Genomic DNA, 17157 nt, shown 5'->3' with positions numbered 1-17157 from the left:
GGGGGCAGGGCTAGCGACGCACGACCTTTGACCCGCACGCGTCTCTGTTGCCGCCGGAAGCCGGCGCCGCGTCTGTCTCCTGGGCTCCTGCGGTTGCCTTGACTACGGAGGGCGCGGTGGAACGGCGGAAGCTGCGAGTGTGTAGGAGCCGAGGAGCCGGGAGCATGAGGACCTGGTGTCTGTGTCAGATTTGTACTTGCGGGTAAGGAACGGCCGGCGTGGCGGCTGCCGGGCTCGGAAGTGAGCTAGAGCCGCGAGGGGGAGCGAAGCCTTCAGAGTGGCCGCCCCGCGGAGGTGCGGGGACCCGGGCGCAGCGACATCCCCACTTATTCCCGGGTCCCCGAATGCTGGCCGCCAGCTATCTCGGGTTAAGCAGTTCTGCTTTGTGGGCTCCTGGCACTTTCCAGGTGGCGCTAGTGATAAAGAACCCGCCTGCCAATGCAGGAGACCCAGGAGACGAGGTTCCATCCCTAGTTTGTGAAGATCCCCTGGAGGAGGGCACAGCAACCTACTCCAGTGTTCTTGCCTGGAGAATCCCATGGACAGAGGAGCCTGGCGGGCTACGGTCCATAGGATCGCAAACACGATTAAAACGACTTTGCACGCACGCATGCATTTGTGGGCTCCCATCCAGGGGCGCAAACTCCAATGCCATCCAGCGGGGGGATTTATATGCCTGTGCAGCAGCGGCCGGAGGTCAGGCTGCTAAGTGGGGGAGATCTGATTCGACTGGAAGAGTGTATGCCCCACACTATTTTAAAAATTAATAAAAGGAAACAGAATAGAACGGTGTGCAAGTCGATGAGTTTTCGACACTTGTTACGCTTTCTTTTATCCCTTCCTTTCTTTTTTTCCCCACCCCTTCCTGACCGATATTTTCTTTCCCAAGCCCATCCAGCCTGCGCTCCTTTGGAATCTGACTTCCTGAAACCTAGAATTGGTCAGTGAGTCCTGCCTGACAACCTCCCATCACCTAAGAAATAGTCTTCTCCTCCTCAACTTCCCTGTTGACCCAGGGATTAGATCACTGTTTGCTCAATGAATATTATGTCAGCCCTGTGGTATTGTAATCTCCTCCAAAGGAAAGACACTTAGAATGTTGATAAAGCAGTTTTCCCCTTAGTTTCATGGTAAACGTTTATAATTAATAATCCAGTGTGGATTAAAAGATAAATTGACATTTGAGGACTTGATTCATATTTCAAAACCCTGATGTGCACAAAAATTAATTATTTCTAATCTTTCCTTTCTATCCAACCCAAGTCTCTTTCCCGTCCAGCTGTCAGGAATTTTCAGTCTTCATGATGTTGGAGGATCCCTTTTCTTCAGGCAGTTAAATGATCCAGGGAACTGAGGCATTGCCAAAGCAAGAGGAATCTTCTCTGGGCTTTAAACATTGATAATGCTTCCCACTGACATGTCTCTTGCTGAAGTTCTAAGAATCCCCTCAGCAGTGGTGCCACCCCAACTTTCAAGTTTATGTTTGTGGTACAAGAATCTTGGCAAAGCCGGGAGCCACTATTGAAGGGTTCACCTGACCAACTCTTGAGATCTGGCCACCACCTGCAACTGTGATAGAATGGGGCAACGATCCCTGCTCTTCTAAGAGAACAAACTCATTGATGTTTCAATACACTGCCTCTGTCTATCAGGATCAAGATTGTTGGGCCCCTTTGGGAAATTTTAACCTATGTCTGTTACTTTTTCATCTTGCTATTTTAATCTTTTTTTTTCCTACTATGTAACTAAAAATTTCCAAATGTCTTATTTATCAGTCAAAACTGCCATCTATTATATTTTCCTCTGCAGTGTGCACATACAATTGCTCATGTGAGTTAAACTGTGATGCGTTTTTAATGTTTGCATAGGCGACATCATTGTCCACGTGGAACCACAAGGATTTATGAAAATTCTGGCGCGTCTTGTGCCACAACTGAATATTTGGAAAAATATCCTACATATGGCAGTGTTCTTCCACCTCAGAGTCTGAAGCCCAAGGAAGAATTTCCAGCATATCGTGACAAGATGGAAGGAATAACAACATTTAAGTAAATATCAAGAAACAATTTGCTTTACTTATTTTTTCACCACTCTCCTGGTTTTAATAAAGTTTTCCTTAAACTATTTAGTTGATTTAAGTTGAACCAATCTAAAAAGCAAGAAACTGGTTGAGTCACAACTTGAGAAAACCAGAAAGATGAGAACTAAGCTAAAATGACAAAAATGAGAATGTAGAAGGGAAATACAAAAAGTTCTGTTGATTTCTTTTTTAACCTAAAATCTCTGTGTTTGTCTGCTTTCCAATGTGACCAGAATGCAATAATTTCCTAAGGGTTATGTTTGTATCTACTCCAGCTTTTGCATCTCTGATCTGTTTTCTAACTTTAGGTGACCAAGATGACCTCTTTCTTTTTTTAATTTTATTTTTCACTGAAGTATAGTTGATTTGTAATGTTGTCCCAATCTCTGCTGTACAGCAAAGTGACTCGGTTATACACTTACAGACATTGCTTTTTTAACATTGTTTTCCATCACAGGATATTGAATATAGTCCCTGTGCTATACAGTAGGACCTTGTTGTTTATCCATCCAATAGATTAATATAATAGATTACAATCTGCTAATCCGAAACTCCCAGTTTTTCCCTCCCCTACGCCCTTGGCAACCACCAGTCTGTACTCTGTGAGTCTGTTTTTGTTTTATAGATAGGTTCATTTTTGCCATATTTTAGATTCCACATACAAGTTATATGGTACTTGTCTTTTTCTTTCTGACTTACTTCACTTACTTATGATAATCTTTAGTTGCACTCATGTTGCTGCAAATGGCATTATTTCATTCCTTTTTATGGCTGAGTAGCATTCCATTGTATATATATGTACCACAAGGTCTTTATCCATTCATCTGTCACTGGACATTTGTTTCCATGTCTTGGCTATTGTGAACAGTGCTGCTGTGAACATAGGGATGGTGCATATATCTTTTTGAATTATAGTTTTGTTGGATATATGCCTGGGAGTGGGACTGCTGAGTAATATGGTAGTTCTATTTTAGTTTTTTGAGGAACCTCCATACTATTTTCCACAGTGGCTGTACCAACTGACATTCCTACTAACAGTAGAGGAGAGTTCCCTTTTCTCCACATCCTCTCCAGCATTTGTTATTTACAGACTTTTTAATGATGACCATTCTGACTAATGTGAAGTGGTACCTCGTTGTAGTTTTGATTTGAGTTTCTCCAATAATTAGTGATGTTGAGCAAGATGACCTTTTTAAAATGCATATCCAATCTTATCACCTCCCTGCTAAAACTGCTCTTGTATTTTCCCATTATATTTAATATAGGATCAAATCCCTTCGTTGCTTAGTCCCCACTTTCTTCTCTGATTTATTTTCACTGTAATGCCCTTTGCACTCTTCTGGTTATATCCCATAGGACATTTTTCATTTCTTGAATGTACTAAATTTCCCTTGTCACATAGCCTTCCAAGATACTATTTTACCTGCCTGAAATTCTTCCTGCATCTTACCCTAGTTTATATTGGTTCAACCTATGGATCTCAACTCAATTATTACTCTGAAAAGCCTTCTCTGACACTCAGTTTTTGGTGAGGTAAAAGTCCCCTATATAAGTTCTCAAAGTATCTGCCTGTTATTTATCATTAGATTAGTCTCAGTGAAAGCAGGAACTGTGTGTCTTCTTATCTCAGCATTCTGTTTCCAGAAACCTGTTACATGCCTACTAGCTCATAGTAGGTGCTCAATATTTATTCAGTGTGTGAAAGACAGAAAAGTTCTTTTAAGCCTCAACTTTTCACTTGGCTCAGCACTTTCGATCTCTTTGCATCTCTGTAAATTCAATTATTTTCTTTATTCTGTTGATGTGCACACTATATTCAAGGCACAATCTAAGGCATTAAAAAATATCAATAAACATAGGTTCTTGCTTTCAAGGAACTCGTACATCAGATTTCTATAATTTAGGGTTTTTAAAATGCTCTCGAACAATGTTAACTTTTAGTATTATCCATTTTCATTTCAAAGAAAGATCATTTTACTTACATAGCAAACTTTTAGTCCAATACTTTTACCTTTTAACATTTCAGGCAACTCTTGTGGTTCCCTCTGTAGGTGTGTGGCTCTTCCAGAAATGTGAAGATATTCCATAGTCCTCAGACTTTTGTGTGATTTGGAATCATCAAGAAAGGTTATAGTTATAGGCTCCAGACCACCACCTAAAACAGTCAGTAGCTAATGGAGTGGATTCCAGGAATACGCATTTCTAACCAGCAACACTGGTGATTCTGCTGCTACAGACTCAATGCAGTGGGCAGGTCCTGGACTGTCCACTGGCTCTGATGTGGCATGGAAAGAAGGGCTTCCCCACCACCATTTATAGTCACAAGCAAAAATCAGACAAGCAAAATAATCCCAGATCGTAATCAATGAGATGAAGGAACTAAGCAGCTGGTTGAGATAGAGCCAAGGGGAGAGGTTGCTCCTTTTTTCTCCACCTCTACTCCTTTCTTCCTTGATGCCTTAGTGATTCATAATGGAGATTTGAAATAAAGTTCACAATATTCATATTTGTTGAATAAAGATTTTGCATTTAACCAACTCTAAAAAATGAAGAAAGTTTAACCTGCCACATGTTTCTTTAAAAAAGTCAATTGCTTTTCAGTTCTGGGTTTTCTCCATTGCCTTGTTCAAGTAGCCTTAATAGTAAAAATAAAATAAAACTAAATACAGATTCAAATATACCAACAAAACAAAACCTTCCATTTCTTAAATCATCTTTCCACTTAGTAAAACACTAGATCTTCTCTTTGTATTTTGGGAATTAGCAGTATAGTGGCTCAGATGGTAAAGAATCTGCCTGCAGGAGGCTTGGGTTCAATCCTCTGGGTCGGGAAGATTCCCTGGAGAAGGAAATGGCAACCCAATCCAGTATTTTTGCCTGGGAAATCCCATGGACAGAGGAGCCTGACGGGCCGCAGTCCATGGGTTGCATAAAAGTTGGGCACAACTTAGCAACTAACAACAGAAGTATTTCCAAGGACCACATTCAAAGGATTTGGAACTCTTGCTTGACTCCCTCATGTTGACGATGTTGACTAGGCAGCAGATAGCAGCTGATTCATCTGCACAATTAAAAACTAATGTGTCATTCTGTTCTATACTTTACTGTAGGAAGAGACTGTAAAGAGCAGATGTCTGGACTTGTACAGGACTTTTGGTCCTTTGGAGGATTACAGTTGTAGCACAATCAATGACAGCCAGAATTGGCAGGAAGGCTGCTCTGAAAGTCTGAGTCCAGACATGTCCAGTGTTTTAGGATATATCAGATGAGTAAGAGTGCATTTACTCTTCCCTACGTCTCCATAGAAAGTTGCTTTGGGTTTGGAGGTAAACTTTCTAAAATGTAACTAGTCTAACAAGAAATTAAGACTTCTAAGATTTCTCTGTCCTCTCCCTGATTCTTCCACTTCCTGCTTGCATTTTAGCCTGTTCCTCTCTAGCTGGTATTTGGAAAGAGCAAAGAACAATTCAGGTATCTGGAGAAGCAGAGGTATGTGATGTCCTCTGTTGTTCATCCTCTAGTATTTCTCAAGCCTTTGTTAAGTGTCAGGTGCTATGCTTGGTGCCTGGGATACAGTGATGAGCGGGAGCAGTCCTGATCTCTGTGCTTAGAGACACTGCAGTCTAGTGGAGGTGGCAATCAAAAACATCATTCAGAATGAGTATAAAATTGCAACAGTGATCAAATCTAGAAAGAGTAGGCACCAGGTAACTTGAGAGCCAGAATAAGAGGCTTGACTTTATCAGGGAAATGAGAAGAATGATCTAAAATCTGAAGGCTGTAAAGCACTTAACTGGATTAAGAATGTAAGAAAGTGCCTTCCAAGCAGAGAGCAGTATGAAGCAGGAAGGAGAAGGCCAGCAGGGCAGAGGAAGCATGAGGTGAGTTGAAGCTACTGGAAGGGGCCATGCTGTTTCTTCTTAGAGCAGTACGAAGCCACTGAGGGTTTCTTTTGGGTGGGTGTGTGCGTGTGTTGCAGGGGGTATGAAAAGATTGGAGAGTGAGCCACTGAGGGTTTCTTTTGGGTGGGTGTGCGTGTGTTGCAGGGGGTATGAAAAGATTGGAGAGTGAACTAGTGAGTGAGTTTAGGAAGCTACTGAACTGATGTGGATGAGCTATTACAAAAGCTTAGAATATCAGGGTGGTGGATGAGACAGAGAAAAGCAGTTAGATTTAGGAAAGATTTAGGAGAAAAAGCTGATAGGAGGTGGTGATAAACTAAATTTAAGAGGGAGGTGAGGCATGAAGGGGCTTCCCAGGTGGCGCCAATGATAAAGGAACCTGCCTGCCATTGCAGGAGACATACAAGACAACGGATTCAGTCCCATGAGGCATGAAGGGTCAGTTTAGGTTCCTGACTGTGCAGCTGAGGAAGTGGTGGTGCCATTCACTAAAACAAGGAACAAGCAAAAGAGGCCAGATTTGTTGGGGAGAAATATTTTGATTAGGGGTATAGTATGTTTTGAGGTCCATTAACTATCTGCGAGGCCTTGTGAAAACTGGTCTGGATCTAAGAGGAGTGGTCTAAGCAGAGATGTAAGTTTGAGAGGCATTTACATCTAGTTAGTGATGGCAGCTGTGGGCGTGGAGGAGCTGTGCTCAGGAGGGAACATGGGGTGAGCAGAGCAGAGTGCGCAGACCCAAGTGCAGAGGAACTCTAGCACTTCATGCCTGAGTCTAGAAGGGTGAAGCAACACAGGAGACTGAGAAGAAATAATGAGGAAGACAGGGAGAAGGAGATTTCCATAAATAGAATGGTCAATAATGAAAGCTACTACTGGAGAGCTCTGGTAAGATGAGGACTAAGGTCCACATATAGAAGTCACTCTGGACCGTGAAACTATACTAGAGAGGGCTGTGCAGTGGATTGACAGGGGTGAGTTAACAAGTCTAAGAAAGTTACATTGTGAACAGAGAAGGGATTCAGTGAGTTTTGTTTTGGGGAGGTTATGACCGCATACAGAGAATACTGATTAGTTAAAAAATGGTTTGAATAAATCATAAAATAAGTGACCACAGCCAAAAGAAAAGAAATGCCAATAGAAGTGTCAATATAAAGTCAATGCCAAAGAAACGAAAGCAATTTGGAAGACTTTTAGTAATAGTAGTAGTAATCAAAATAATCACTTTATGTGTACAAAAGTCATGTGTATGCTGTACATGCATATATGTGCCAGTCCTTAAAACAACCCTGGATGAGGTAGATGACATTATGGTTCTATTTTATAAGTAAGGAAACTGGAACAGACAGGTGAAGTTATCCAATATAATACATGTGGTGGTCTTAACAGTCCAAGTCTGTGGTCTTCTCCAATTCAACAGACAGCCTCAGTGTCTGCAATAATATAATGTTTATCAAATGCCCAGGGTGGCCAGGGTACCCTATGACCCCCATCCCTGGCAAGCACTGCTGGGGGATCAGAAGATGAGTAAGACTTACATGCTATGAATATGATTGATGTCTAAAGGCCAGAGTCAGATGTACATGACTCCTTTAACTGATTAATGATGAGCAGGAAGACAGCATGACTCAACAAAAAGAGAGCACACCCAAACAGTTCATTAGAGTCTTTAATAGGATGAATAAGGGTTTTGACAAAGTAGACCCAGGGGATAGAGTTAAAATTTTTTCAGATTCATTTAAACCTTTAACCTGTGATTTTCTTCCAGATTAGACCAAAAATTCAATTCTTGGAAGATTTTATTTTATTTCTGTAAAATCCAATTAACCAATGATCCACTGTAAAGATGTTTGGAAAACTGGGATTTAAAAAAAAAATTTATTTTTCTTAAGATATTTAGTCACTGGGTAGGACATAAAGGAATTCAATAATCTCTTTCAAGTAGTTTACCAACCATCACCCTTTTAATATCTTCTAGAATTTTCTAGTGAAAGTCTTGAAAACTTTAATACTGAATTGAAAGAGTTAAAAATAAAAGAACCTGGGAGGCTATGTTTCAAACTTATATATTTCAGGTCGGATTATCGTCCTTATGAAATAGACAAACAGCCTCGCCATGCACCAGAAGAATATAAACCAAAACAGGGGGTGATTGATCTTGGCACCACCTACAAACGGGATTTTAATTCTTACGAAGTGCATCCTGTGGTGATAGTTCGGCCTCTGGAGAGACAACAAGTTAAAAAAGGAAAGCTGGACACTGTCCCAACCTATAAAGGTAACTTGCCATTTCCAAAATTAAAGAGCCAAAAAACAAAAACTTAACCTTCAGCTTTGACATCCAACATCAAATCACAATTCTGACAGATTGCCAAACTTAAATCTCCAAGGCTTAGGAGAAAACTTCTCTTCTGTCAAAATAATATTGTATAGTGAGGAAAAAAGACCATTTGCTTGATTGAGAGTTAAGAGACCTGGGTTCCTGTCCAAATTCAGCCACTTAGTTTTCTTTATCTCAACCCATGAAAACAAAAGACACTACTGAAAAAACATTATGTCCATTTGTCACATTATGCCATTTTGAGTTGGCACTTCTCCTTTCCTCCCAGTATGAAACTATGGAGCATACTGCAGCCTTTGAGAAAGTCAAATATAGCAACCCTCTTTACCATTCAAGTTCTAAACCAACCTAAAGAGTTAGCAGGGAGAGAACCAAAATATTGCCTTTTATACTGATAAAGGCTGGGATAAAGGATGATACTTACCTCTGTTAGCAGATGGTCCCTGATACTGAACTTCAGAATAAAACAGGCGTGTTCACCCAGTCAGACAATGTTGGATCTTCACAGGCCACCTGCTCCTCTAGGCCCTCCAGCATGGAATACCTTCTGCCTGCTGGCAACCAACTGCAGGGAGGAAGGGGCTGGACGATGTGTGACCAGTTTCTTTCCAAAAATCAGTCTGGTCTTACAACACTGTTGCTTTGAGCAGTTCTTTATTTTCCAACAATAGGCTAACTGGTTAGTTCATACTATTTCTATATTTTTTGTTAATAATGTAATTGCATATTTAGGCTTAAAATCTTTTCACTCATATGTGATATAACTGAATGGCTATGTCCTATGAAACCTTTTTATAAAAGTGATGCCATCCACAATAACAGTAATGATTTATATTTTAAATAGATAATAACTGAATACACGCTTACTCTTTAAACATCACTCTTAGCAGTTAAATGGGTAAGTAAAGTGTATGTTCCCTGGAAAAGGAAATGACAACCCACTCCAGTATTCTTGCCTGGGAAATCCCATGGACAGAGGAGCCTGGTGGGCTACAGTCCACGGGGTCGCAAAAGAATCACCCTTTTTAAGACTGAATGACTAAACAACACAGTATATGGAATTAGTATATTATGATCTATAAGTCAGCTCAGTAGGGAGATCAGGAATAATGTTCTTTGTTTTGTTTTGTTGTTTTAAGCTGTGAGCATATAAGATACCATACAAGGAACAAATTTTTAAGACAACACCTACAGTGAACATATCAGGGCTTCCCTGATAGCTCAGTTGGTACAGAATCTGCCTGCAATGCAGGAGACCCAAGTTCGATTCCTGGGTCAGGAAGATCTGCTGGAGAAGGGATAGGCTACCCACTCCAGTATTCTTGGGCTTCCCTTGTCCTTCAGCTGGTAAAGAATCCATCTGCAATGTGGGAGACCTGTTTTGGAACGATCCCCTGGAGAAGAGAAAGGCTACTCACTCCAGTATTCTGGCCTACAGAACTCCATGGACGGTAGGGTTGCAAAGAGTCAGACATGACTGAGTAACTTTCACAAAGATTTTCACATACAGTGAACAAATATATTTTTATAATCTAATATAGCATATAGTAATTGCTAAGATACATATTAATTGGTATGCATAGGAGATAATGTATTACATAGTAATTTGACATACAACTGGTGAAATATTTGTACTGGGTCTTTTAAACAACCATAGTAAGATTGTCTTCTTTTTTTTCCTCCGTAAAGTTTACTTAAAATACAATAATACTGATAATCCTTGATGCTTTGACTATTTACATGTAACATACACACACGTGCACACACACTCACACATCCAATACTAGTTCTGGCTTCTCATTACCTGGGCTTCCTATAGATTCACGTACTTCTACTACCATAACCCAATGTTGAGGATTCCTGGGTTCCTTCTGGCCTCCTCTCTCCTGATCTTTCCTAGTGAGGAAAAGTTATCATTGTATTTCAGGGTTGGGGGCACGAGACAAGAAAACCTATGGGCCAAGGGGACATGTTACCATCCTGTGTGATGACCACACTACAGGCTCTGTAGATCCCTCCATAAGGACAGATCTGTAGCTGACGAGGAATCAGAATGGGAAGAGCCTCTCACTATAACCTAAAGTTAGAGAATAGAGGGCAGATGGAAATGGAATGTGATTAAAAACAAAAAACTATAGGATAGTGAGAAAGGCGTCATCTAGATTCTGGAGATGTGGCTCTGTGGAACTGGTGACTCTTAGACAGAAATATATCTGCCCCCAGCAGCCTTGATTTAGAAACTTATTCAGACTAAAGTGTACATAAAGAAAATAGGTCAGTATTTGATTTGATAAATACTTTTTAGGGATTACTCTTCTGTGTGCCAGGCACTACAAGGAATAGAGATCTGAATGGAGCAGGGTTGTTGACATTTAGAAACTTTATAGTTGAGGGAAAAAGAAAGCAATATAGCATGAAAAATTAAATAGTCATACAAGAAATAAATGAAATATCACAAGGAGGGGGAATGATTCACTAGAAAATTTATGAAACAACTAGTGCTTCAAAAATTTAGACTGAACAAGTGATATCTATCACTGCAGGCTAGTCTGAGAATGCATCAGAGACTAGGAAGTATTGATGTATGGAAAGAAGAGGGACATCCTAAAAGCTAGGGTGAGATGAGCAAAAAGTCATAAAGCCAGAAAAATAAAAGGGTATTCAGTGAACACGGTGTGAACCAGGGAATTTCAGGATCTGAGTGACTGGTGTCTAATTCCAAAAACATAGGTTATGATTGTGATGTTTTGGTTGTCAGACTGAGGAGCTTAATATTTTTCTAGTAGCCACTAAAATTTTTTGAGTTCTGCTACCAGATAGGATATAGTAGATGGCAGAAAGCCATAACCTCCACTGAAACAGCTAAAAACATACATAAATTTTTAAAAATCTTTTTTTTAATAGAAGCAAAGAATTAAATTTACAGAAATGGAGGAGCCCTTCCTAGATGAGCTGAGGTGGCCAACTGTTCACTCCTCTGGAAGCATCTGTCAAGTCTAGGCAAGGCTGAAGATTGGGGTGGCATAAGCAGGGGACTCTTCTAGGGGGAAGGGAAATCAGTGGAGAACCTCACACATAGGCAGGTATGACAGATTAGAATCTATAAGTACCCCAGATGCAGGGCTGGTTTCCCTTGTGGGGTGTTTGCTAAGTGTTGAGGGGGCATGGTGGGCTAGAAGGCTAGGCTAGAAAGAGCTCACAGAAATGTCCCACAGTCTCCCTTGGGAACAGGTGCTTGGAAGACAAAGCCCCACTAGAATGAAGGCAAAGCTACAAACACATCACAGGTCTTGTCCGAAGAAATTCGTAATTAGAGGAAGACTCTGTCTAATTAAAGATGTCACTGAATGCCAGTCTCGCTCAGTTCCTGAGTGGATCACGGTGGTCTGCCCCACATCCTATCTGCCCAACAGAAGGAAGAGGAAGCTGTCTTCTGTTGAAAGTAACACTGATTTTAGTTTCTATGATTTGCTTATGCATAACGTCCAGCATATAATAAAACCTCATAGGACCTATGAAGAATCAGGAAGTATTTGAAGAGATAATGATCAAAGAATTTCCAAATTTGGTGAAGGAATTCAGGCCACAGATTCAAGCAGCTTATCAAACTGCAAAATAAACACAAAGCCATGACTGGCAACTGTCATCAAACTTCTGAAAACCAAGTAAAGATAACTTCTTAGAGGTAGTAAGAGCAAAACTACACATTACAAAAGAAAAGTTAGAAACATACTTAACTTCACCAGAAACTATAGAAGCCTGAAGACAATGAATGACATCTTTAATGTTAAAAGGAAAAAAAAATTGAGAATTTCAAACCCAGTGAATCTTAGAATTCTATATGTAGTGAAAATATCCTTCAAAATAATGTAAAATAAAGAGGTTTTTCAGTTCAGTTCAGTTGCTCAGTCATGTCTGACTCTTTGCGACCCCATGAATCGCAGCACGCCAGGCCTCCCTGTCCATCACCAACTCCCGGAGTTCACTCAGACTCACGACTACCGAGTCAGTGATGCCATCCAGCCATCTCATCCTCTGCCGTCCCGTTCTCCTCCTGCCTCCAATCCCTCCCAGCTTCAGAGTCTTTTCCAATGAGTCAACTCTTCGCATGAGGTGGCAGGGAAGGAAAAAAAAAGGAGAAAATTTGTTAGTAGCAGATACATACTACAAAAGTAATTAAAGGAAGTTCTTCAGGTTGAAGGAAAATGATTCCAGAGAGAAGCATGAAGAGCAGCAATCAATTAGTCTGTAAAGAGAAAAACAGTAGAGAAAATTGATGAAATGAACTGCTGATTCTGTTAAAAGATAACAAAGTTGAATAACCCTAACCACAATGACCAAGGAGAAAAATAAGAAGAGAAGACACTAACTACAAATATCAAGAATGAAATAAGGATCTTGCTGTAAACCCTATAGAACCTTATTTTACAATATTTTTTCTTCTATTTCCTTATTCTTATTTTCGATGATTTCATCAGGTTGCTACTCATTGCATGATTGCCTCAGATGGAAAAACTTATAATTTAGATAGTAAAATAAACAGGATTTGAAAATGACTTGAAACAGAGAGAAGGGAGTGAGGGAGAGAAAATTAACTGGATGAAATCTTTACATGAGATGGCAAATTCAAAAGTGTTTTATTGTTGTGTTATTTAGGGAAAATGAGTCTGAGCAAGATTGGTGAACTCAGTTGGGGCAAACTAAGTTTCAATTTACCTCTTGGACATTTGAATAGAGATTGTCTCGGAGGAGGACAGATATGTTGGTTTGGATTTCAAGGGAAGTCTGGAGTAGAGATTCAAGTTTGGGAGTCATCAACTTACAGGTAGGATTAAAACTGTGGGACAAGTTTGATGATGTGTAGATTGAGAAAGAAAGGATGGAGCCCCCTGGCTTTATGAAAATTGGTCCCACATTCTTGGTGCCATAAGACAACACAGAGAACAGCGCCCCAACTACCAAGAGAAAGAAACTGCATATGCTGCGGAGGACTTTGGTCCTCAAAGAGGAACCCAGAACAGCTCACTGTGTAAGGATGGAGCTGGAGCTCTGCATCCGGCTGTTCATGATGAGCAAACACATGCAAGCACCTCATGCACTTAAAGCTGCTTAGAAGAAAGCAAACTTCCCATCTAAACTGAATGGCCCTCATCTAACACGTGCAGTACTGTAGTTGGCAAATGACCAGATGCATTGTTAGATGTAGACGGCATTATGTTTGATTTTTTTCCATAAGTGTCATAAGATACTAAGAACCAATGATATTAATAAAGACCATGATGTTTTAAAGGTATTGCTAGTGTTATTAATAAATATAGGAAAACAATAAATTTCCAGACATATGAGCATAGGGATATTTAAAAGAGGCGAACCAATTTTCTGCAGATCTCTGGAATTAATACATTGCTATCAAACCTCGTCTCTCTAAATTTTTCTTCCTTTTTGAAAACCAAACTTTTTTGGTAAGGAAGAATATTATTCTCTTCTATTTAGTTTCTCTCATGAAATTAACATCTTTTTTTGAGGACATTTTGGCAACAAAGGGTCTCCCTGTATGTTTATATTGAACCATAGACCTTCCATTAACATCCTCTGGTTTCCTTTTGGTTACTGAAAAATAGTGCTATAATTTTATACTTGTAGCAAACAACAGAGATTCCTTCATGGTGACTCAAGAAAAAGCGAGTTTGTGGTAAAGCTTCATGTGACATGGAATTGGAAAACTATCACGTGCAGAGGAAGCTTGAAGGAGAACTACCCCTTGCTCAGCCCACCACCGCCATGAGCTAGCTGGCTTTTCTCACAGCATCCTCACTCCCCTGGACACATCTTCTCTGATCGCCCTCCAAGGTCTCGCCTTCTCTGCCTATGTATCATGTCACTGTTTCCTCATGAGTCTGTTGCAAAGTCTTCAGCCCACCACAGCTCTCCAATTCTGCTCCATGGCACCTTTCACATTCTTCTCCCACATGCATCTGAATTTGTTTTCAAATGTAAGTTCACAAGACCAAGAATGTGCATGACCCAGATCAGCTTTTCTTACCAGGTCTCTACTATCCGAAAGATTGCCTGCTCTTAGGTTATTCACTCTCATTCAAATATCAGTAGCTTGAAGGTGGTGGGAGTAATCATTATTTGGTCAAAAATGTGGCTATTTTGGCAGAAATGCCTGTGTCTGAGAAGTTTTTCTCTTCAAAAGAAGTATCCACAGAAGAAGCATTTGAACTTTTGCCTTTCCAAAAAACACTGCATGGCCTTTAGCCTAGACTCTAATTCTTTATCATGTATATCTTCTGTCTCTTATAAATTATTTTTTGGTTTTAGAGAGACGTATTTTGGGGTGAAGTCAATTCCATAGTATTTCTCAGCTTTCTCCCTTTCTCATCTAGAAACAGAAAGCCTAAATAAACCTCAGTTGAAATATAAGCACTTCAGTTTTCCATCCATGGTCTAGGTGAGCTGCAAGAAGAAGAATTAAGGTATTTAACACGAAATCCTAGGTTCAGCCCTGATGTTCATTTCTAAATTCCATACTTAGTCTCTCATACTTTAGAGAGCATTCAGTCTGGGCCCCTCACCTCCAGATCGAAGCCAGTGCTCTTCCTAGGATAGTACAAGTTACCCTGGACCCTGTATATTTGCTCAGGGAGCCCTGTAGGCTTCCATGGCTACAGTGGAGCCGAAGTTTTCTCTACTTTGAGGAGTCCCCGCAAAGTAAGGAGTAATATCCACATCACTCTTGCCCACACAGCAGGGCCCTTGGTTTTATGTTAATCCCTAGCTTTTATGCTTCACTTCAGCATATTATAACAAAAATCCCAACCAGTTCCTGGGAACACAACCCTAATCTCCTAAATTCTGTCTTCACCCAAAACACAACCTTTTCGGTTTTCAAAAACAACCAACAGTCAGGCTCAGATGTTCCATTCCCATGTTATATTAGAAGAATCTGAAAGTGGAAAGTTGTGTGTATTAAAGTGGGGAGATAGGAAGAGGAAAGTAGAAGTGAAGGGAAAAAGGAATAAATCTGAGGGGAGAACAGTGGAACTTCCTACTTAATTGGTGTTGCAGTACCTAAAGGAAATGCAAGGACGGCAATGAGAGAAGTCAGTCACGATTTTTAGAAGGTGGTGGTGGTCTTCAGTATTTAAAAATGCTCTCTCTCTCTCTCTTAAATTTTCAAGATGATTATAGAGCTTGGGACATTCAGAAAAGTGAACTCTACAAGCCACAACCAACTTACTATCCCCCTACTGTGAGATTTGGAAATTCAACAACATTTCAGGATGACTATGTCCCTCGGGAGATAAAGCCCAGACAAAGCTGTAAACCCAGCCCCGCGGTCGAACGCTCTACCATCCCCTTTAGCGGTAACACAAGTCATCGCCTTGATTACGTGCCTCATCGACCCGAATTCAAGTTGGCCAGGCCAAAAGACAGCTACAAGCCACCCGACCAGCCCTTGGAGGACCTCACAACTCACCGATGTGACTTTCAGGGTCTCGTCGGTGAAATGGCAAAGATCTGCCGACCTGCACACAGCAGAGCGGCCCAGGACGCTCCATTGGAAGGAAGCACCGAGTTCCGGGACAGTTTTCAAGAGTGGGCACTCCCAGCACCGCAAGTACAGAAAGCGCCGGAGTACGTCCCTCCCGCAGGCACCATGCAGCTGGAGAGCACCACCCACCTCGACTATGTCCCGCATCAGGCCACGCGTGTGCTTCCTATCAGGCCTGCTTCTCGTAGGAGAAATCATAACTTTCCTTTCCAAGGAAAGAGCACCACGAAGCAAGATTTCCCAGCATGGGAAAGCTGCCGTCAGGGACTCATTAAGCAGGAGCCGCAGATCCCCAGCCCATCCGGAAAATTCGATGGCCTGAGCACTTTCAGGTCTCACTACGTGCCCCATGAACTAATTCCCACCAAGAGCTGCAAACCTGCGGACGCTCCCTTGAAGAGGTCGCTTCCGTTTGATGACGTCACCACGTACTCTCTGGAGTATATGCCCAAGAAACTGGAGACCTGCCCGGCTAGCTACCCTTCCCCTCCTGGCTACCTGTTTGAAACTACAAATTCCCGAGGTCATAAATTCTTCCGCAAGATCGCTCCCGCGGTGAAGGCCTTCTAATTCTCAAATCACGTTTAAAAGGAAGCGGACTCACCGCATGTTGGCTTCTCAAGGACAAAATCAATTTTCTATAGTAGAAAGAAAAAATTTTTTAAGTGAAAACTAATCATTTTTAAAATTTTTAAACAAGAAATTTAGAAAATCTGTCAGAGGAAATCAGGATTTTAAAATCCATTTCGAATTAATATTTTAACCAAGATTGTTCTTTAGTATGTGTTTCTGAGACTTAAATTATGTACATTCCCATCAGAACTATTTTTAATCGCAACATACTGTTTGGTAACTTGTTTCAATCTATTATAATTTATACTTGTGTTTATACTTTTGTCAAGTATATGGTTATTCACATAGGTGTTATCATTCATCAAGTGCCTTAGGACTTTTCTAGAGCACCACGGAAAATGACACACGGATTCTTCTTTCAAGACAACAGTATTTTTCTCCTTAGACTTCAAGGCATCTACGAGGTGTTCCCTGAGTCAGGTTTTCATTGGTGGCTGTTAAGATGGCTGCACTGCTCCTCACAGGGTTCAGGTTAGTGAGAGGTACCCTCAGGGGGAAATTTAAGGCTGCGTGGGTTGGAAATCGAAGCACCCGAGTTCACAGTTCCAATGATGTTAATTTCTATTTGTGTTACCCTAGGCAAGTGACTCGTCTTTGAGTCTCAGTGTCTTCATTTGTAAAAGAATGCCTGCTCTGTCTACCT

The 17157-nt window shown here is 40.9% G+C and overlaps 1 protein-coding gene across 1 annotated transcript; it reads left to right on the top strand.

The window, feature by feature from the left end:
• The first annotated feature begins 68 nt into the window (after positions 1-68).
• SAXO2 (stabilizer of axonemal microtubules 2) lies at positions 69-16451 on the top strand. Its single transcript, XM_052660062.1, has 4 exons — positions 69-202; positions 1869-2048; positions 8058-8260; positions 15508-16451. Exons 1-4 carry the CDS (start codon positions 165-167, stop codon positions 16449-16451), a joined length of 1365 nt encoding a protein of 454 aa, XP_052516022.1. The 5' UTR covers positions 69-164.
• The last annotated feature ends 706 nt before the right edge of the window (positions 16452-17157 follow it).

The sequence above is a fragment of the Budorcas taxicolor genome, chromosome 21 (assembly GCF_023091745.1).
Source record: "Budorcas taxicolor isolate Tak-1 chromosome 21, Takin1.1, whole genome shotgun sequence".
Lineage (NCBI taxonomy): Eukaryota > Metazoa > Chordata > Mammalia > Artiodactyla > Bovidae > Budorcas > Budorcas taxicolor.
The sequence above is the reverse complement of the archived record's forward strand: the minus strand, read 5'-3'. Positions and strand labels throughout refer to the sequence as shown.